We start from the raw sequence: 20,605 nt of genomic DNA on the forward strand, positions 1-20,605 counted from the left end.
ACAGATTAACCACAGCTTCCTACCTTCACTGAGCTGCAGTACTGTTTGGAGTGAGTCTGGCATTCGTCTAGTTTGGTCTGGTTCTGTTCAATCTCAACAACTAATGCCTAGAAAGGAAAATAAATTTTTTTTTAAGTCATTCCCCTATAATACAGGGTTCATCTTTTGGTCATGCACAATTCAAGACAGGATCTTTGTGTGGATTGATTGTTATTACTGACCGTCTGCTGGGCCAACTGTTCAGACAGCGCTTTGCTGTCAGTCTGTTCAGGCTGGGTCCTTTCTTGTCTTTCTGTCGTTTCTTCAATCCACTTGATGAGAGCTGAGTGTCCATCTCTGTACTGCTGCAGCTCTGAGCCCAAGACGTCCAGATCAGTCCACCTGCAGGCAAACACAAGCAGGTTCTCAGGTCAACATTGATTCCGGACATTTTCATCTAAACAGCATGTGTGCAGAAGGATGTATGCTGTGTTTTTAAACCCCTGGTTCAGACTCACCGTGATTCCATCTGTCTTTTGATACTGCTCCACCTGTCTGTTATCTGATTGGCTTTTTCCTGGTAGCGCTCCAGCTCTGGACTGCGATCTGGGTGGAGGCTGCTGAGTTTAGACCCCGCCTCTTTGGCCTGCCCCACCTGTGCTTGTAGGGCCTGAAAGATGCTTTCCCGATCGGCAACCTCAGCCTGCCACCTCTGGGAAAATATCCAGCAGGAATTTATAAAACGAATCATGGACATCATGAAGAGCAAAAGTCTGTTGTGTTTTGTATTGAGGTTCTTGCCTGAAGCTGATCTCTGAGGTTCTGAATAGCGGCAGTGTCTGCAGGAACGGTGTCTTCCTCACTTAGTCTGCTCTCATACTTCCTCACCTGGCTTTCTGCTTCCTCCAGGCTCCGGAGCAGGACATCTACTGTCTTTAGCCTAAAGAGGTTCAACAAGGGTTTTCAATTAAAAATAAACACCATCATTTTCACTAAGTTTATGAACGAGGGTAAAATTTCTCTGCAGCAAAATTTCACCAACTTTTCCAAGTAGACTGATGAAAGGTTGTGAAGATTATCTATTCGCTCTAGAGCATGGTTGAGTTCAGACCGGAGGACAGGAACACTCGAGGACGTTGGCTTCTCCTCGAAAAAATGGACGCAGCGACGAGATAAGTCACCCAAACTGGAGCGCAGGATGTTTAGTTCCGACTGCAACTTCTGGACAATTCCACAAAACAGAGCGAGAAAAGAAAAATCGTGTCAGTAATGTTCTTTTGAGAAAATAGAAAAATGTTTTTTTAATAATGCTATTGCCATCCACAGCCAGTAGAGGGTGCTGGGGTCACCTCCTGTTCTGCAATTTGAATAATCTTGTCAGAAATTCCTCCGGAAAGCCTGCTGGAGGGCAGAGGTTCAATTCCCCTCATCAGTGTGTGCTCAGTCTCATTTAGATGAAGGTTGATGTCCTGCAGCTCTGACAGGTACGACCGAGACACCAACTCATCCTTCTCCACTGAAATTTGAGTAAAAATAAATACATTTCAGACCTCAGAGGAAGTAGAAGAATGGTTCTAGTCAAGTTCCTTCCTCCACGATTTAGAAATGCTAAGATGTGGACACACTCATGAGTTTATTTGTGCGTAGGCATCTCACCAGACTCCATGTTGACGAGCAGGTCCTGGCAGTGCTGCAGCGCCTGCTGGACGTCCCTGTCCAGCTCTCGTCTTTCGGCCGCTGTGAACAAGGGGCTCTCCTTGCTGTCCGAAAGGAAGTCGGTCAGCTGAGATTCCAGGTGATCCAGAATGTGCTGCCGCTCTGAAGGAGACTGACGGCGAACCTGATAGGCGAGACAAGCCAGAAGACCATGAGAGAAGGAAACGACGAGGAAAGAAACACCAACATGACACAGACACACACTTACTGTGTCCAGTGTCCATTCAGACACGGTCCTGATGTCTTTGAGCAGATAGTGCCAGGATACCACACTCTTCATGTTCACATGGAGCTGATGCCACAGAGACATTACATTCTGGTACATCTGCTCTGCCCTGTTGAAACAGAATAAAAATGTGAATCTAAAAAAGAGCTCACGTCTTCCCCACTGTTTACCTGCTTCTTTCTAAAGTACTAGCTGTCTGCTTACAGGAAATTAACATGACTTTACTGCAGGTCTATAAGGGGCTATGCCCTGGGACCCCTTCTGTTCAACCTCTACATGCTGCCACTAGGGCAGTTAATACGCAGTAATAACATATCTTATCACAACTATGCAGATGATACTCAGATCTATGTGTCACTGACAACAGGTGAATATGGGCCAGTGGATTCACTCAACCACTGCCTCCAACAGATCAGCGCGTGGATGCAGGACAACTTTCTCCAGCTAAACTCAGACAAGACCAAAGTTATTGTTTTTGGCCCACAGAAACAAAGAGAAATTGTCAGCAGCTACCTTCATTCTCTGTCTCTTAAACCCTCAAATCAAGTCAGAAATCTAGGGGTAATCATGGACTCTGACCTGAACTTTAACAGCCATATCAAGTCAGTAACATCAGCGGCATTTTACCACCTGAAAAACATTGCCAAAATCAAAAACATAATCTCAAAGCGAGACCTGGAGATACTTATCCATGCATTTGTCTCCAGTAGGTTAGACTACTGTAACGGCCTGCTCACCGGCCTCTCCAAACAAGCTGTAAAACAGCTTCAGTACATCCAGAATGCTGCTGCTCGAGTCCTGACCAGAACCAGGAAGTATGATCACATTAGTCCTGTGCTCAGGTCTTTGCACTGGCTCCCTGTACCTCAAAGAATAGACTTCAAAGCAGCTCTGCTTGTGTACAAGTCTCTCCATGGCCACGCACCAAAGTACATCTCTGACATGTTAGTGCCATATGAACCATCTCGTACTCTGAGGACCTCAGGGGCCGGCCTCCTGTTGATTCCCAGAGTCAGAACTAAACAAGGGGAATCAGCGTTTCAATATTCTGCAGCTAAAATCTGGAACAGCCTCCCTGAAGGCGTAAGACAGGCCTCTTCTGTGTTCATGTTCAAATCTAGACTTAAAACATTTCTGTTTAGCCGTGTAAATGACTGAAAGGTCCTATCTGCACTTTTCTTTCCTTCCTTTCTTTTTAAATCTTTTTTTTTTTCTTCTTTTCTTTTAAAGTAAATTTTATGTTGATTATTTCTATGATGTATTGTGATTTTAATGCATTTTTCTGTTTTGTGAAGCACCTTGAATTACTTTGTGTACGAATTGTGCTATACAAATAAACTTGCCTTGCCTTGCCTTATGCCGTGCTATTCTTAAGCCTTTTTTAGTAATAATTTAATATATAATAATGTAATATATATTATAATACATATTACCTTTGGCTCAAAGCTCAAAAAAATTATTTTGCATGGTATAGGCCCTTTAAATACACAATCCAATAAAAAAAAATGAAAATAATGGGCAGATGAAGGTACAGAACAAAACATAGTCATAGTCATAGTCAATAAACATTTGATGTTTTGAATGATTTTTATGCACACAAAAAAAAATAATTGTTATTTTGGAACAACGGTTTCAGGTTTTAAAAAAAATTATTCATTCCTTAAAAGACAAGTAATTATTATATAAAAGAATTCAGATATTAAATTTTAATGTATTAAATATTCACTTTGATTTCAATGCATGTAATTAAAAGCATCCGACTGTGGAATCGCATTTTAATTCCAAACTTAAAGGAAGTATTGTGTTTATTACTTAAAAAAAACCTTGTCATTTCTTTTTACATAATTCTAATACCTAAATAAACCTTAATTCATATATGCAGAGATATAATCTATGTGATGAATAAGTAAATATGCATAACAAGTAAATAAGTTAAAAATGATTTAAAATTTACCATGCTTTCTCCAAAGACACAATCCCAATTGGCTATTTTTGCGTTAAAAAATAAACCTTAAGATGCTACTAGACCCTTTTTTACGCCGACCCTGCAGCACCTGTCTCACCTGCTGGCCGTGTCGATGGCCTCCTGGTTTGGGGGTGGGATGGAGAAACACACTGAAGGGACCATGGCCTCATTTCCTGTTGGACTGATCACCTTCCACTTGGTCCTCTGGGAGTTGTCCTCCAGCACGCACTCCTCACCTTGGTTTATTGTGATCTGAAATAAAAGCAGCGTGTCCCGATGAAAATTTGATTGGGGTGGGGTGTCATGGAGAGACATATGGTGACAGAAAGTAGAAAAGACTACACGAAATTAACTCTTTCCAAAGTCAGGAAATCACTGCAATGGAGGAACATGAAAAGAGGATGGATTACAGAAAGAAACAGTGGAGATGAAAGAGGAAATCATTTAAGCAAAGCAACAAAACAACAGATAAAATGAAAAACATCAATGGATTTGTGAAGTTAGCAGGAGCTTTACAATGAGTCTTTTTCAGAGGTTAACACAGAAAAAGCCATGAGCTCTAAAAGCTGCTTTGCATTGCTAAGGCTTTTACTGTGAAGGAACTAAATATTCCACCAAAAAGCTTGGTTTTCTTTAACCTGAACCAGGTTTTTAACCAACAGACACCCAGCTCAGAACGAAAACCGGGCTTCTTACCCACCACCCTCTCTCACCCCCTCCCTACACGCAAACACACACATCATTAATGCAAAGCTATGCACACACAGGAAAAAACATGAGATGCGTTTAACCTTAGAGATTAGAGATTCAGACTGACTGAATGACGCCGAACGGCTGAGAGTCTGAAATCCAGTTCAGTGACTTTTGCCTTCACAATCAGCTGATTTCAGCAAAGCGGCTGCTGAAATTCATCAACTGAACCTTTAAACTGCAGAGCCAATAGGCTCTAAACATCAACAAAAGTGCTTCTGAAAGGAATATCATAAATTAACCTATGCTATTTCCTTTTTATGAACAGTTTATCTAATTAATAATATTTATTATTATTATAAACGTTTTCTATTTTTTTTTTAATCAGCCATGCTCATTTATGCTGTGTCAAGCAGGGAGGCGTTGGGTGTCATATTTTAAGTCATAAACATGACCTGACTGTGGATTTGAACCCACAACCACCCAGCCCTCAGGACGAACCCTTGGTCTGGGAGCAAGATTAAACCAAAAATATGCATTATTAAAAGCATCAAAAGTTTTTAAATGAACTTAAAATGTATTTTTGTAAATAATGATCTTCAAAGAAAATTCTTTAAATCGTTGAAGCTCCTGTTGATCCTTAACTTCCAACCCATGTCCTTAGATGAACTGGAACAGGTCTTGATCTCCAAAGAGATCCACAGTCGATTCTAAAATTTGATTCAAGTTCCTGCTCACCTGACCCAGAAATAAGAAACAAACAGTTTTAAATATGTTTATGAATATAAAAAAAGTTAGAAAAAAAAATTAAAAGTTTGTGCAAAAGCAACCTTTAGTGTTGTTACACTTTTATCCCAGGAAAAGTTATACTGATTGAGATAAAAAAAAAACCAAATAATTTAATTCAATAAAAAACGATTTAATTTGAATAAATCAGTGCTACATGTTAGAAAAATAATAATCTCTTTACTTTAAATGAAAATAAGTTTCAAATGGATTTAATAGATTAAATTGAACTGGTAACGCTTTTCCTTCATGTGACCCCTTCATGCCAGTATGTTAGTTGTTTTCTTCAGCAGCACAGAATCAGATTAAAAAGCCTGAAATCAGCTGATAGGAAAGCAGCGACCATGGTGGTGCAGAGTGTGCAGCGTGAGAATCTGAGGTGAGAGAGGGGGAACATAGGCAGCTATACCTGAACGTTTGTCTTGCCAGCCCAGCCGAAAGAAGAGAGGGAGGAGGGTGATGAGGAAGAGAGGAGGGAGTGAGAGGGGCATGAGGAAAAAAGGAGGAGACACGGGACAGTGAAGGAGAGAGAGATTACTGTTGGTCATGTGCTCGACTGTTTGGTGAGAAACGAGTAGCTTTTCTCTGTCCTTCACCTGGTCTCACAGCATGCATCGGTGAAGAGACTGACCCGTTCAACACACTTCACTGAAAACAGCAGTGACAAGAGGAGAACAGCCACTTCCATCTGCAGGAGGGGGCGCAGAGGGGGGGCATAGATGTTTAATTGATTGGCTCTTAGAGTCCCTGAGGACATGCTTTCAGAGTGCGCCCCAGCGCAGTCTTAGCTTCTTCATCTTCGACCCTTACTTTCTCGTGTTTTAGCCATGTTAAAGCTTTTTTTAAAGGTTAGAATAAACATCTACAAATTTTGGTACGTGTGAGGAAATGCATGGCCGAGAGGTGGAGGTTGTTGAGGGAGGTCAAAAAAGGTGCTGAAACCAGGTACACACAGTAAATCTTTTTTTTACAGTATTCCCGCCATATTCCCAGGGGTTAGGGACCAAAAAAACCAGCGAAGACGCAGAATCCACAAATACGGAGAACCCCCGACCCCCAGCGGAGGAATAATGTTCGTCCCGATCCTTACTCATCAAAAACCCTTTAGAAACATTTCTAATGCTTCTTAATGCTAAAACATTATTAAAGAACATTGGAATATTGCTCAACGTAAAGAGTTTTTTTTATCATTATTCAGAGCAATATACTGTAGCGTACTTCATAACGTACATTAGGAATGTCTTTCTGTCATTCAGTGCCTTAAAACCAAGAGCCCATGCTTCCACCTTCATCACTTAAGTGCAAGAGGGCGTCTTCTTCCAGAGGAGGCCAGTGTCATCCATATTAAACACCTACTCCTGGTCATAATTATTCTGTGTTTATCTTCCTCAGGGTTTCAGGATATTTTTCAGCTGCTTCTGATCCAGCTGATGCCATTTCTGCATGCAGGGACACAAACTTCAGTTACTGCGATTCAGGATCCGGTGGAACCAGCTGTGAAATATTCCTTAGCAGACGGCCCGGTGCGCTCTTCATTTCCACTACCCCACCCCCACTCCCTGCACCTCCCTCGGACGCAAAAGGGACGCAAAAGTCTTACAAGTGTCTTGAGCTGAGTTTTTACGATGAATAGGAGGAGTCATGTGACTGGGAAAAAAATCTGTGAATACGTCAAACCACCAATATTGAAACGTGAATAAGCAGGGGAACACTGTACTTAGTCTGACTCTTTTGCCAACAGGTGAAGTAAAACATGAATCCTGACGCGTTCATATCATCGATTGGGCATCTTACCTCGATTTGCCTGTAATTACAGATGGCTCTGACGGGTATTGTGGTTCCCAGCATGCTCTCTGCGCTGCGGGGCCGGAGCTGAACAACTGTCTTGGCCCGACCCACGAGGCTCGCCAGCGTGCTCTTGTACTCAATTAGCTGCTCCTTCTCCTCCTGCAAGACAATAAAAAACTGTTATAAACCTCTCTTTCTTTATTATTTAATATTTTTCAGAAAGGGGGAAAATTGAGAACATGCAATGTTAAATTACTTCTGCTTAATGATATGGAGGGATTTGGGTTCATAATACACACTTTTTCTACAACATTTCTTACATTACAGGACAAATATTAAGGCAGTTTGTATAAAATCAAATAATCCACATAAACGGAGACCATTTATCTTGAATGTCCCACACAAAGAATAAAGCAAAAGTGTCCCTTAGGTTTGATAGTTTTCAGTTTACTTGCTAAAAATGTAATCTCTAGAAGATCCTTTTGTGAATTAAATGTTTCAGAAAGATCGTCATGACTGATGGGTGCAGCAGCTACAGTTTTTCTGCTGACTTCCCTGAAGTGCTGCCTTGTGAATTGCAGCACTAATGACTTTTGCAGGCTGGACTGGTCATTAGAAGGGTTCACGGCCCTTTAGCGGGGCCCTTTGCAGAAAGCCAGCAGCTGCTGACATGGGTGGACTCTCCCGCTTGCGTCAGCTCGGCCTCTAACCATTAAACATTGAAGCCGGGGCTCTTCGCTCTGACAGGCAAAAGCGTTTCATTGCTGCCATGCCCTGAGTGAATGGTTCATTAAGGATTCATTACAGGGAAACAACAGGGAGACAAGGTGGAGTTGATTTTCCTTAATAACTTCACACATTACAGCGGTGAAATGAATTTCACATGGAAACGGCAAATGTTTCAGTCCCTGCGACATTAAAACACGAGGAAAGTGTGATGCATTCAGATGGAAAGGAAAATGTCTTTACATAAACATTTGGAAAGGACAGGGGTCTGCAGCCTGTGGCTCCAGAGCCACATGCAGCTTTATTTTTCCATTATGACTCTTTGGTTTTGAAGAAAAAAAATGGGTTTGTTGTTTTGGTTTATTTGTTTCAGTTGAATACATTTTGTTATTTAGGATTATAGTTTTCAGCATGAATATTTTAACTGGATTCTTACGACAGAGTTTTAGGGCTATCCAAAAAAAAACTCGTAAATTTACGAGATTAAAGTGAAAGTGAGCATACAGAGCAGCAAGTGAACGCCGCGCAGCACGCAGCAGACAGACCGTCTAAACTCAATTGAACAGGTAACCTGAATGTTTATTGATAACGTTCCAAATGTATGGAAGATCAGTTGTTTGATTTACGATTTATTAATGTTTTATTTATTCATGGGCGGTTTGCAGGATCTCTGCAGCTGTTGATGAAGATGTCGGTGTCTCTGCAGCTGTCCACTTCAATCTTTTCCTCCTCCATCAAAGACAACATCTCTACGTCTGTGTGATGCTTCCGTCTGAGGAGGAGCAGCACTTTTTGGGATGGTCAACGTTCTTATGCTAATATAACATTCATTCCTCTGTATTGTTTTATGTTGAAACGCGACGTTTCATCTGGAGGAGGGGGTGTATGTAACACTGTTTACTTCTGCATTGATGTTCGGATGACAGCTTCATGACGTAATGAGACAAATGAACTTCAGGGTATGTGAATGTAAAGGAGAATAAAGGCTGCAGCGTTCCTCTACACCCAAACGCGTCTCTGAGATCCTTATTTTACATATGAAACTCCGCTTTACTGACACCGAACCCCGGGAAGCCGGCTCCATTGATAATAACCTGATTTTGAGTCATCAAAAGGTTCTGAATCTCTTCATTTTTTTTAAACCTATCCGGAAATAAAGCTTCACAAAAGGCTCTACATATTTTATCTTCAAGCTAAGCTCCAATAAACGGAAAACTTCGGTGTTTTTCCTCGTTAATCTAGGACTTTTTTCTCTTTTTAATCTCGTAAATTTACGACATAAAATCTCGCAATTTAGAAAAATGATTCTGCATCTACATTGTCACAATTATATTCTATACATGAAGAAGAAAAAGGATAAGAAGCCACTAAACTCAGAATGAAAGAAAATTTCATGTTAGACATGGCATTTTTCACTCAAGTAAATCTAATGTAACAGGAGGATTCTCTCTTAAATTATAAGGTGTATTTTATCTTGAAAGGAACTTGTATGTGATTTTTTCAAAATAAAACAATTACATTTGTTAAATATAGAAAAATGTATCACTGTTATAATTTGTAATTGTAAATATTTATAAGCTACATGTTGTAAATGAATGGTTTAATGATTGCAAAGTTATAAACTAGTGTATTTTCTTTAACAGTGAAGTGGGACTTGGTGGCTCTGGCTGGTTTTTGGTTAGACCAAATGGTTCATTTAGCATTACAGGTAGCAGACCCCTGATATTACCGGATGTGCTCACTTTTCTGGCCTGTGACTCATACTTGCCACCATCTGATGGAGTGAAAAGTGTGTGTGATAAGGGTGTGGAGGTGGGAAGAGCGTGAAAGTGCCATGGAAGGGTTATTCAGAGGACTCGCAAACGGAGCTGCCTCCAGTCATGACACCCCAGCAGCTGCTAAAGGGGAAAGAAGTTGTCAAAAATCATTTTTCTGTGTGATGAGCTCAGTCCTAATGAAGGAAAACTCCATGGTGATGCGCGTGAACATCAAGCAGCAAATCGAGCTCAGGAGTCAGCTGCTTCACACAGTGAAGTGACTGGATCATGTCACGAAAATAGGGATATGAAGTGTGTGTAAACAGTTCTGCCTCTGATCTGAAATGTAGTGGGGAATTAAACCATGAGTCGATAGTTTATAAAAAATGAATTATGTCCAAACATAATAGCTTCCTGAAAGTGCACATCGCTAGCAGATTAATAAGTAAATGGAAGCAGGAGAAGCCATCAGGTCTGACTGCATGAGTGCCCATCTCAGGTTGTCTACTTGAAAAGCTGCAGATATATTAGGACCATTGATCCCTTTAAGAGGAATGTTGTAATCCCTCCAAATTATAGCAATAAAAGGAAGATTTGATGGACGAGCAATTAAATTTCCTTATTCTTTCTTTAAAGAAACTAAAACTGTCATTATTTTTAAGTACATTTTTAAAGCTTTCTTGCCTAAAACATCAGGTGAGGATAAATGAAGCAATCATCAATTAAAAACACTGCAGAATGGATCTGCAAGAGCCAATCAGCAAGACTCATCTATTCATCATTCTGACCAGAGAAAAGACCACCAACAAAAACAATTGACAACCTCAACAAATTGGCACTATGGTCTCAAATGTGGTTTTTGAAAGTTGAGATCTAAATTTGTCCCTATCAAACAGCAGCTAAAAAAAAAATACTTTTTTCCTAAAACCAACTTATTACGATTGATTAAGTTACCATGGAGTCCTGCAGCAGGTCTTCCAGTTTGCTGAGTCTGCTGTTCTTGTCACAGGTGTATTGCCTCTTGATGGTGTCCTGGAGCTGACGCAGATAAGACTCACAGTCTCGAGCATCACTCATGAACTGACGAGGGGAAAGAAGGGAAATATGAAAAAAGAACGTAACCAAGTTACCATGTTTGCACCCACTAAAGATGAGTCATGTAAAGTGTTTAGATAAAACTATTTACTCTCTTGTGACCAGACCAGGGGCCTCACAGTCATCAGAGGTTGACTTAATGATTATGCACGGTTTCTGATGCTATGTCATCAAAACCAGCCCAAATCATCAGATCTACCATCATTTTTTGTTCTGTATTCTCTAAATTAGTATCAGAAATGTCATACTTGTGTTAGCTTAAAAGGACATTCTTAACTAACAAACAAACCACAAACATGTTAAGCAAGCCTCAGTTTTCCAGAATTACTCCAGGAAACTTAATAGCGGAAAAAAACACATTTTCCAAAAAATAATAAACATTCAGAGTTTATTTCTAAATGCTATTTATCTAAAATTGTTTTTACTGAAAAAGTCATAAAACTCACCATTACACTGCAAATGGTTAAAAGACTTTGAATCTCACCTGAAAATATGTTGTGTTGTCCTTGAGGTGTTGTTCCACACAAACACACAACTGGTCCACCCACTGCCACTGTGTCTGTAGTGCTGCACTGTAAGCCTGACACAAATACAGATAGAAAGTCTTAATAAACCAGGTTTTCACAAAGAATATCATCTCAATGGAAGGCCCAAGAATAATTTTCTGATAGGTTAAACTTTATAATGAATTCATTTATGGGGTTTGAACTTTAAAGTACCGGTAACTTACAATAATAAATGATAGTAAAAGCATCCACAGCCAAAAAGCATGATGCTGCCACCACCATGCTTCGATGTAAGTGTTGTTTTCAAGTCCAAAAAGCTTATATTTAGTTACACAAAAAACACATCACCATATGCTATTGTGGTGATAGTGTGTCTGATTTTTTTAAAAATTCAGTGTATATCAAGGAATAAACTGATGAGTCAGAACTAAAGTTCTCTAAAAGTCATTCTGTCAAAATGAGGGATTTCCTGCAGCTCACCTCTACGGTCTGCTTGGCTGGATGGTTGTCCTGACAAAGTCGGGCAGCTGTTTCCTGAAGAGACCGCATCACATCTCGCTTTTCAGCCAACTCCAACCGTATTTCCTTTAAACATTAACCAAAACAAAAGATCAGAATTACATTTTATATGAATACTTTCAGACTTAAAGGGCCTATACCATACTATTCTTAAGCCTTTTATAGTAAACAATATCCATGTAGATGATCATATATTACTTTTGGCACACAAAAGAACAAGTTTTTTACTAAATATTAGCTATTTTCCAGAGTTCTTGTCCAACCCGAGGCACCGGCTTTCGCTTCGTCTGGGTGCCGCCCATTTCATGACATCATCCTAGAGCTTGCCTTGTCAGCGTGCCTATGCTCGCCCACGAAAACACACGGCATCCAAAACTTTGTAAAGATGGATACGCATATTATGCATAGGAAAGAGTTTTAGCCAAACACCGCTTGCTTAGTGGAGAAAGTGGTTGTGTGTGTTAGCCTGGGGGCGGTGCTGGAAGCACAGACTCTTCCTGGAAGGGGCTGTTCTCACCGGTCTACCTCAACTCGTTTTCGTGGGTTGGGAGGGGCTGGTGCTCAGAGCACAGGTTTTTAGAGGAAAACTCAGAAATGGCGGAACGGATCAAAATACCACTTTGGGGGGTATTTTCATGAGGAATGAATTTTATAATACATTTAAAAGCTAAAAAAATGGATTTTGCATGGTAAAGGCCCTGCATGCAAGGATGCATGTGTGTTCTATTACATCCAAAAAAAAAGGTAATTTTGAGGGATGAAACATCAGCACCTCAGCGCTCTCTTCCTCCTCCACTCACATTGTACATTTCTCTCTTGGCATTCATGTTGGTGTTGTTGTCGCTCCAGTCGAAGGCGATCTCCTCTTCCTCCCTTTCATTGAGCCAGATCAGCTCCTCTGTGCAGTGGGACACAAACGCATGCAAGCTCTCCAAGCTCTGCAGGCGCCATGACGAATGTTCCTATGGCAACAGCAAAAAAACAAGAAATTTAAAGGGTGCTCTTGATGAATATGAACAATGAATGTGAATTTTTTTAATCACCTAAAAAAGAGAATCAGTGTTTTAGTGTGTAAAAAGAGATCATCAAAAAATAACTTTAGTTTGATTTAGGAGTCAAGAATTGTGCACAAAGTTGATGTCATGATCTTCTAGACAATTTCTATTCTCTCTTTAAAAAAAGCTTTTAATAGATTAATCTCATTGTTAATATTCTACAAAATTCTGAAATAACTAAAGCAGCAAAAGAACAAAAAAACAAACACAAGGGAAGACCAGAAAATAATGGGTAAAATGAAGCAACATATAAGGGGAATCTTAAAGAATCAAAGAACAAAATATGTCAGTCACGCTTAAAAGGGATTTACTGGGAAAATAAGGTTAAACCAGCAAACAAAGACAATTTCACAGTTCTTCAGTGAAGACACACCAGCAGTTTGCAGTACTGGTGCTCCAGTTTAGCCAAGGTTTCAGAGTAGCTGCTCCTGAAGTTTGGAGAGACTTCAGCCTAGTGCAACAAAGAAAAGAGAAAACTTCATGAGTAACTGTAACTTTTAATATAAAAAATCCTGTTATATGTGGAGGTGTGCACCTCATAGCTGCGAGCTTCTTGCAGGCCGCTCATCAGTTCTTCAACTGCAGTGTGGATGGTGTTGTGCTTTTGAAGGTTATTTTCCACAGAGGGGAGGTCTGCACCCCAGTCAGCACCATCCAGGAGCTCCTAAAAACAGACAAAAATATTTTCTATTCAGAAAAAAGTACACCTAAAATCTCAAACCCTAAAATAAGTCATTAATGCAATCCATTTATGCAAATTCATGTAATTATTGATGTAAAGATATTACGCCTATTTCATGTCTTTATGATTTGAGATTTGCTGTAGAGAAAAATACTAACAAAACCTAGAAAATATTCTTGAATAACACTTAAAGTTCAGTAAATTTAAGACTTTTTTTAGTCAGTATCAGATCTTTAATAGAAATAAGACACAAATGTCACTTTTTCTTCCTTAAATGACTTGTGCAGGGTTATGATCACAAGGTACAGCCATTTCTCCATCTCATTTTTTTTTAAGAAAAAATGCACTCTGAGAACCAAGCAAAGGCAAAGTAGTTCATATAAATTGACCTTCAACAAAGGTCCTGTTTATTTTGGGTATGAAAGAGTCTGACCTGTGTCTCCTCCACCCATCCCAGCAGCTCGTAGATGAACCTCAAGCTTCCTTCGTCCTCTGATGAAGACACGGCCACCAGCTGGGAGCGGGTCATGGGTCTTCGCAAAAGTGCGCCCCCAGCTGCTCCCACTGCCCCTAGCAGCATCTGTCCTAGAGACAGGCTGTCGTTGGAGGCTCTCTGGCTGGTGCTCTGGGAGAAGTGGCCCTTTCTGTAGACACTGGAACACTGCAGCCTCAGGGAGACCAGCTCCTCCTGAAGGCAGGATGCTCTGCAGAGGACAGACATGGACATTTCAGTTTCATCTGTGGTTATGCTCTAAACGAGAACTTTACAGTCATTTTAAACTATCGGCATGATCACTTTGATTTAACCATTGAATCTATGTCAGAACTAGTGAGCTGCAGTAAATGCAAGACATGAAGGCGTGATGGCTGAGCAGCACAAAAGCCCCGCCCATCTATCTGCAGATGGTTGCAGACAAAACAAAAGGTAAACACTGATAGTTTATTGTGATATATGTAGGAGTTGTACAACCTCGATCTTTTCTCTGGTATTTAAATAAAACATGGCTGCCTTTTGCACATCTCATGATCAGCCTCAGTTCATAACATTAAAATCCAGCTGATTTTTAACCCATTAAATCACAGACTTTGCATCATCTATATCAAGGAGAACCTCCAGACATTTTTACCATAAAGTTTTGAAAGTGACATCATTTCTAACAGACTGACTTCTACTTTTAAGTACTCTTTTTTTTTGCTTACCTGAATGCCAGCTGATCCACCTGATAGTATTTATCTTCTCTGAGGACCTTGAGTTCCTGGCTGAGGTGTCCAATGAGCTCCTCGCAGTCCTGCAGGTAGCAGGCCAGCTCTCTTTCACACTGCACCGCCTCACCCATCTCTGCTCGAGACATGTCCTGGACACAGAGAAGAGGGGGAGGAGGAAGGCAGCATTTTATTTTTTGAATGATGTGTGCCATTGCAAAATAAAAATAGATTCCAGAAGGAAACTAAGTGAAAACTATCAAACTTATTAGAAAAATAAGGCAACAGTAGCAGGATTAATGGTGGCTTTTTGCTGATTTTCATAAAGGAACATTAAATATGTACCAAGAGGCTGTTTACAGAAACCAGAACAGAAGTAGAGTAAATGTTTATTTAATTGTATGTTTGCCCAGCATAAACCCAAGGATGCTGCGTGTATGTGAGGAAATAAATCGTGTGAGACAGAGGCACTCACAGCCTGGAGTGTGTTCTTGGCAAGGGTGAGTTTCTCCTCACAGTCCAGAGCCATGTTCTGGATCTTATTGGCTCTCTGAAGCAGCTCCTCCAGCCTAAACACACAGAGAAATATGATGCATAAACACAGCTGATGGTGCCACAGTGAAAACACAAAACTTTTAAATGTCTGCAGGTTTTTACCTGTAGATAATAATTTAGAACAGAAAAATATGTGTGCTAATAAATGTTCAGAGTGCTTTCAAGGATGATTAAAAAAAAATATGAGAGGTGAAAATGCTCTTGGGAAATGCTCTTGGGAAAACAAAAATTTAATGAGGACTTACAAACTAATCCCAAATACCTCTAAAAAACAACACAGAATTATTAAATAAAATACCACAATTTCAAAAAATGTTGAAAAAGGGTTTTCTGTAGCACACTGTGGGTTACCTGTGGTTTCTTTGCATCTCAAAGCATTTTGGGACAAACGACTGCTGATCCATCTGCCAAGGCTTGGTCTAAAAATAGGGTTGGGTGAGCAACCTCTCATTTTCTTTACTAGAGTTTGAGCAACAGTGACCGAAGCTCTCCAATGTTTAGATATATTTTACATTATTAACCTCATTTATGAAGATGGAATATTACATCTTTGAGTGATTTAAAATGTTGCATTAAGAACCACCCCAATGAAGCTCATGTTTAGGCGTCTTTACTCATGATGGAGGTTATGTGTTTATAGAATTAAGCTCAAAAGTGCATTTTTGAGTATTTCTTTATTCAAATAATTTTGAATGAGGAGCAGAAGAAAAAATGCAGCTTGAAAAATTTGTTACATAGACAGTGCATTGAGCAGGGAGCTGCTCCAAGCTATCACATACACAAAGGGAAAGGGGGGCGGGGTTGCTCTGCACCAATGGGACCAATACCTGTCTAACACTGTATTTAGTTATAAGTTCCAGAAATAAATAAAACACTTCTTGAAAAATATACAAGATTTTACAAATTTATCATACAAATGTAAACTTATGAGCACACCTGTGTGCACGTGCGTGTGCGCATGGGTGTGTGTACCTGTCAACAGCCGGCCGAAGAGCCTTTTCCCTCTCCAGCATCTCCAAGATGAGTTTGCCCCACTCCTCCTCCAGGTCATTGGGATGGAGGCCCTGAGGAAGCTTAATACGACCAAATTCTATCCACACCTGCACAGACACAAACACATCACTGCAGCATCCCATCATGCTTCAGCGCAAGCCCATAAAGGTCTCTTCCACTGGTCCAGGAGGACAATTTGAATGCAATCATAAGTTCCACCACAGATGTGATGCGGGAACATCAGCTGAGCGCCAGAACAATAGGAACTATTATCAGATGTCATGTGTTCGACCTCAGCCGCGGTGTTGCTTTTCTTAAAACCCCCGGTTGGGAAGCTGTTTTAACTTGAGAAGACAAACAGAACCGACACAAACTCGTTCAGTCACTGATGCCCCAGAGCTCGACCCATGATGAGCAGCGCGTCCTGCACATGGTGCAGAGCATCAGCCATCTTTAACCCCAGTTTCTCTGTTCATCTTTACCTCCAGCAGTTTGTAGAGGTGCTCGATGCGACTCTTCTCAATCTCCTTTGCTGGGATTTCCATTTCCTTTAGCTGGATGTACTCATTGTAAAGTGCCTGCAAGGAAAAAGGAGTAACACGGGGGAGGGGGGTCAGGAAGGATTGGTCTTAAAACAAACAAAAACCCCAAAAGTTTTCCCTTCTTCATTCCAGTCTTGTTCCTAGCCTGAAGTAAGTAAGACAACTTGCTGTAAGCAAATATGTGGCGAGACGCTCACTTTAAGTTCTGCAGGGTTCTGGGGGAAGTTCCTGTTGGCCATGAGGGCTGTATGCTGGCGGCTCCACTGCAGCAGAGACGAAAACCTGGACTGGTACTCCGACCAGCGCTGGTCCACCTCCTGATGATGGAGAGAGCAACAAACAGTAAAGACTGAGGCTGTGTTCGCAGGAAGTCATGTTATGCATCAGATAAATAACTTATAGAGCTGCAGTAAGATCTAAAAATTTTTTTATTAATGGTAAATTATTAACAGATTTCAATCTGAAAACACAAATGAGTATATGAGCCGTACATTAGCGCTGATGCCCTCGCCTCCTTCAGGGATTTTGGGGAAAGCGTCATAGATTGAAGAAACATAAGTGATGACCGACTTCTCGTCTGGTGAGGGAACATCAACATCTGAGGAGGGGAAAAAGAGGGTCTGTTTTATAAAAAGCAGGAGTGGAATCAAGTGTATTTACAGGAAACAATCAATTCAAGTCATCAGAAAAGCAAAAATAAAACAAATTCGCACAACAAGAACATGTTGACGAGTTTATTTCCCAGAATTCTGACATTAATTTCAGAATGCAGAGAAAGGCAAGTCTTAATTCCGAGATTAAAGTTTAAATTGTACTTAAAGCACTTTAGTCAAATCCAAACTCCACGTTGTTTGTTCTACATGTTTTATCAGAATTCTGATTTTATTTTTAAAACTCAAACATTTCCCCAATTAAAAAAAATGTATTTCTAGTTTTGAGTTTCTCTCTCTTTGTACTAATTCTATTCCCTCCTATCAATGGGATGTGCAACACTTTCTTACAAAGATTTTAATCGCCATGTTGGTCTGACAGGTAAAAATAACAAACTGGGCTTTGTTACAATCAGGTTATTCTGACTAGTAGCACAGTTGACTCTGTTTAAGACCACAGTTCTTTCAACTCAAAACCACATAACTCTGAGTCTTCGATCTTATAAGGATTTCTTCTCAGATTTGTATGAAAACTTTGTGCCACCTTTGCAAAAACCTTGTGCCACAACATCAAGATAAGAAGGAATTATGTGCCTTCAGTGTCACCATTATTCATTCATCGTCCAACTGTTCACTGCAGGGTGAAGATCTGTCAGTAACATGTGACCGAGACCAGAGACCAGCTAGGCGGACTGAACGACGATCTCACCCTCAGCATCCAGCAGCCTCGTCACGCCCAACGACTCAGCGATTTCGAAGGCCTGTTCCAGGTTGTCTCGGTTGCTCTGTTGCGACACCACCTCCATGTTGATCAGGTCTGGCCTGGAGACAAACACAGAACTATCTGTTAAAGATCGTAGAGATTGGATAGTTAACGCAAATGTTTAAAATGTAAGTTTTCTTTACGTGTAATAATTGGTTTATTTAAGTTTTAAGCTGTGACACGTCCTCTGACCTGTATCTGTGCAGCAGAGCGTTGAACATGCGTCCGTCGCTCCAGGATGAGGTGAAGTTGACGCATCGGAGGCCGGGGTAGCCGTCTGTGGCCTGCTGGCTCCATAGCAACAGCTTCTCTTTGGCTGTGAGGTCAGCTGACTCGCCGCTTACGTAAATCTCGGAGATCTGAGGGACGAGGCGGAGAGCAGAAGTGTTTGGATGCAGTCGGCACAGATGGAATTAAAAAGTCGTTTGGTTTCTTGCAAAAATGTAATTTAAACCATTGGAGTTTTTGTAAGATCAAATAAGGGGTTGCTGCCAGCTTCATAAGACTTTCAATGACTCAGCAAAAACCGAATGACCCTTATTTTTCCACTTATGACCAAAATTCAGTTTATTTTTAGGGTTTTGACATTTTTCTCACTTCCCAACCTAAATTTAAGCTGGTTCATTAACCCTGCCATTAGCCCCCGCTGCCCCATCTAAAGCTTCAGTTTTAATATTTTACCATCATCTGTGCTGCAGATGCAAATGAATCCTGCAAAAGAAACATCAATGCCTTTCATTTGCTTGTCAAAGACCTGATAAAATGTCACAATTTTTACTTTTAAAATCAAACTACTAACCAGAAAAGGTAAATAAATGTTTATTGATCCAATTTAACTCTACAAATTAGTATCAATCATCATGACGGTTTCTCCACAATAACTGTATAAACAACAAAACTAAACAGTGTTTCAACATGAGTAAATTTTAGAAGAAGCCTCTAGAAACAGCGGCAGAACCTGAATGTCCATGTTTTCCTATCTGATCTCCAGAAACTCTAAAGTACTTCATCCTTCTCCTCTTTGGGTCCAGTTGTTGTCGTGCACACAGGCCGGATGACGTATGTGCAGCAACCGTCGGTGCTAGGCTGCTGCTTAAGCCCTCTGTCTTTTTCTGCCGCCCTCCTTCCCTCTCGCTGTCTGTTTAACCCTGCTGCTACGTAGTATGAAAGCCAAGTGTGTTCCGGGAGACTGCAGCAACGGCCAAAAATCACAGAGGGGGAGGGAGGGGAGGATAAAATGAAAAGTGGTGAAGCTCAGTAACAGAGCAGGCGGTGGACTTCCAATACTGAGCTGCGTAAACTGATATCCGTTACACAAAGGTATTATCAGAAGAGTACAAGACCTTCTTCAAGATTTCACGATGAAAATGGTCTTTTTGGTGTTTTTAACATGTTATTTTAGCAGGAAATTAATAAAGAAAATTAAGCTTAAACAGCATTTCTCATTATATGTTTATTTGAATTGTTGTAAATCAGGGGCAGATGAAAAAACGCTGTTTGAGGAAGTGTTTATTTGTGATGTAGAAAATCAGTTGGGTGGGGCCACAAGATCCCTGCTCTGTTCCGATGCATCCACTTGTAGGCGACTAGATCCATGTATGTTTTTGTTTTCCTCGTCTGAACTGGCATCTGGCTCAAACCTGTCCAGCTGGATGGCTCCAATATTGTTCACCATCTTTGTTGCATCTGTAATGTTAGGTTGGGGTTGTGAGAGGCTTTAAGCTAGCGGGAAAGAGTGTAAACGGACAGCTCTCAGTGAAGGGTGACGATGGGTCTTGCTCCACAACAATGCCCCCCCCCAACTCTGAGGCAAATTTCTAATGAACTTCTACCACTCTGGAGAAACTATGTCATAGAAAACGACACAGGTGCTTTTCATTTGGGCTAAAAACGGAATAACCATAATTAAAAGACCGTTTTTTTAAAAGATCAAAACAGATGATCGGAGTGGGACTTTAAGCACAAACATGTGCACTTTATTCAAAAAGTCTCAAAAACAAAGCAGGTCTTCCAATATTTCACATCTATCTGGGCCTTTCCAACTTTTAAGACAACTAAATACAAGTAACCCTTGTGCTATCCTAGGCACTTTAACGTTGGGAGTTGGGTCATCTAGACCCACTAGACAGTGCTCTGAACCTTTTTTCCTTCAATGATTTGTGATCTTCACTGGTGTCCATGGATTACATGAAGTCTTTCCACCTTTATCCACCTTTGTCATTGTAGGGAGAACACGTCAAAGTAAGGGTGGGGTCATCTAAAATAGCACAAGGGTTAAACAGTATTCAAGAGCTGCTACTTAAAAATTCTGAATATGTTGATCATCATCATGAATGAAGACCTCGATATAAACAAAAGATTGGTCTGTTTGCTGTACTTCTTGCAACAATCTTGCATCCAAAAAGTAC

General features: G+C 40.6%; 1 protein-coding gene across 22 annotated transcripts in view; it reads right to left on the reverse strand.

Annotated features, from left to right (window-relative positions):
- Positions 1-20,605, reverse strand: part of LOC101157308 (microtubule-actin cross-linking factor 1) — a 192,909-nt gene that overhangs the window by 79,778 nt on the left and 92,526 nt on the right. For 16 of the 22 annotated variants that reach the window (XM_023959957.1, XM_023959950.1, XM_023959958.1 and 13 more), the window contains 26 exons: positions 18,390-18,556; positions 18,144-18,256; positions 17,276-17,382; positions 16,982-17,101; positions 16,725-16,820; positions 16,222-16,349; positions 15,170-15,263; positions 14,692-14,846; positions 13,925-14,195; positions 13,345-13,473; positions 13,183-13,260; positions 12,555-12,716; positions 11,716-11,820; positions 11,214-11,309; positions 10,589-10,714; positions 7,158-7,310; positions 5,773-5,784; positions 3,985-4,139; positions 1,904-2,030; positions 1,636-1,819; positions 1,329-1,495; positions 1,022-1,200; positions 781-919; positions 498-691; positions 222-381; positions 24-107 (listed from right to left, as the gene is read on the reverse strand). In XM_023959957.1, coding sequence (XP_023815725.1) covers positions 24-107; positions 222-381; positions 498-691; positions 781-919; positions 1,022-1,200; positions 1,329-1,495; positions 1,636-1,819; positions 1,904-2,030; positions 3,985-4,139; positions 5,773-5,784; positions 7,158-7,310; positions 10,589-10,714; positions 11,214-11,309; positions 11,716-11,820; positions 12,555-12,716; positions 13,183-13,260; positions 13,345-13,473; positions 13,925-14,195; positions 14,692-14,846; positions 15,170-15,263; positions 16,222-16,349; positions 16,725-16,820; positions 16,982-17,101; positions 17,276-17,382; positions 18,144-18,256; positions 18,390-18,556 — 3,501 coding nt within the window. The remainder of the gene's footprint in view (positions 1-23; positions 108-221; positions 382-497; positions 692-780; positions 920-1,021; positions 1,201-1,328; positions 1,496-1,635; positions 1,820-1,903; positions 2,031-3,984; positions 4,140-5,772; positions 5,785-7,157; positions 7,311-10,588; positions 10,715-11,213; positions 11,310-11,715; positions 11,821-12,554; positions 12,717-13,182; positions 13,261-13,344; positions 13,474-13,924; positions 14,196-14,691; positions 14,847-15,169; positions 15,264-16,221; positions 16,350-16,724; positions 16,821-16,981; positions 17,102-17,275; positions 17,383-18,143; positions 18,257-18,389; positions 18,557-20,605) is intronic. The other 6 variants (XM_023959949.1, XM_023959966.1, XM_023959967.1 and 3 more) reach the window with 1 other exon arrangement.

The sequence above is a fragment of the Oryzias latipes genome, chromosome 11 (assembly GCF_002234675.1).
Source record: "Oryzias latipes chromosome 11, ASM223467v1".
NCBI classification, from domain to species: domain Eukaryota; kingdom Metazoa; phylum Chordata; class Actinopteri; order Beloniformes; family Adrianichthyidae; genus Oryzias; species Oryzias latipes.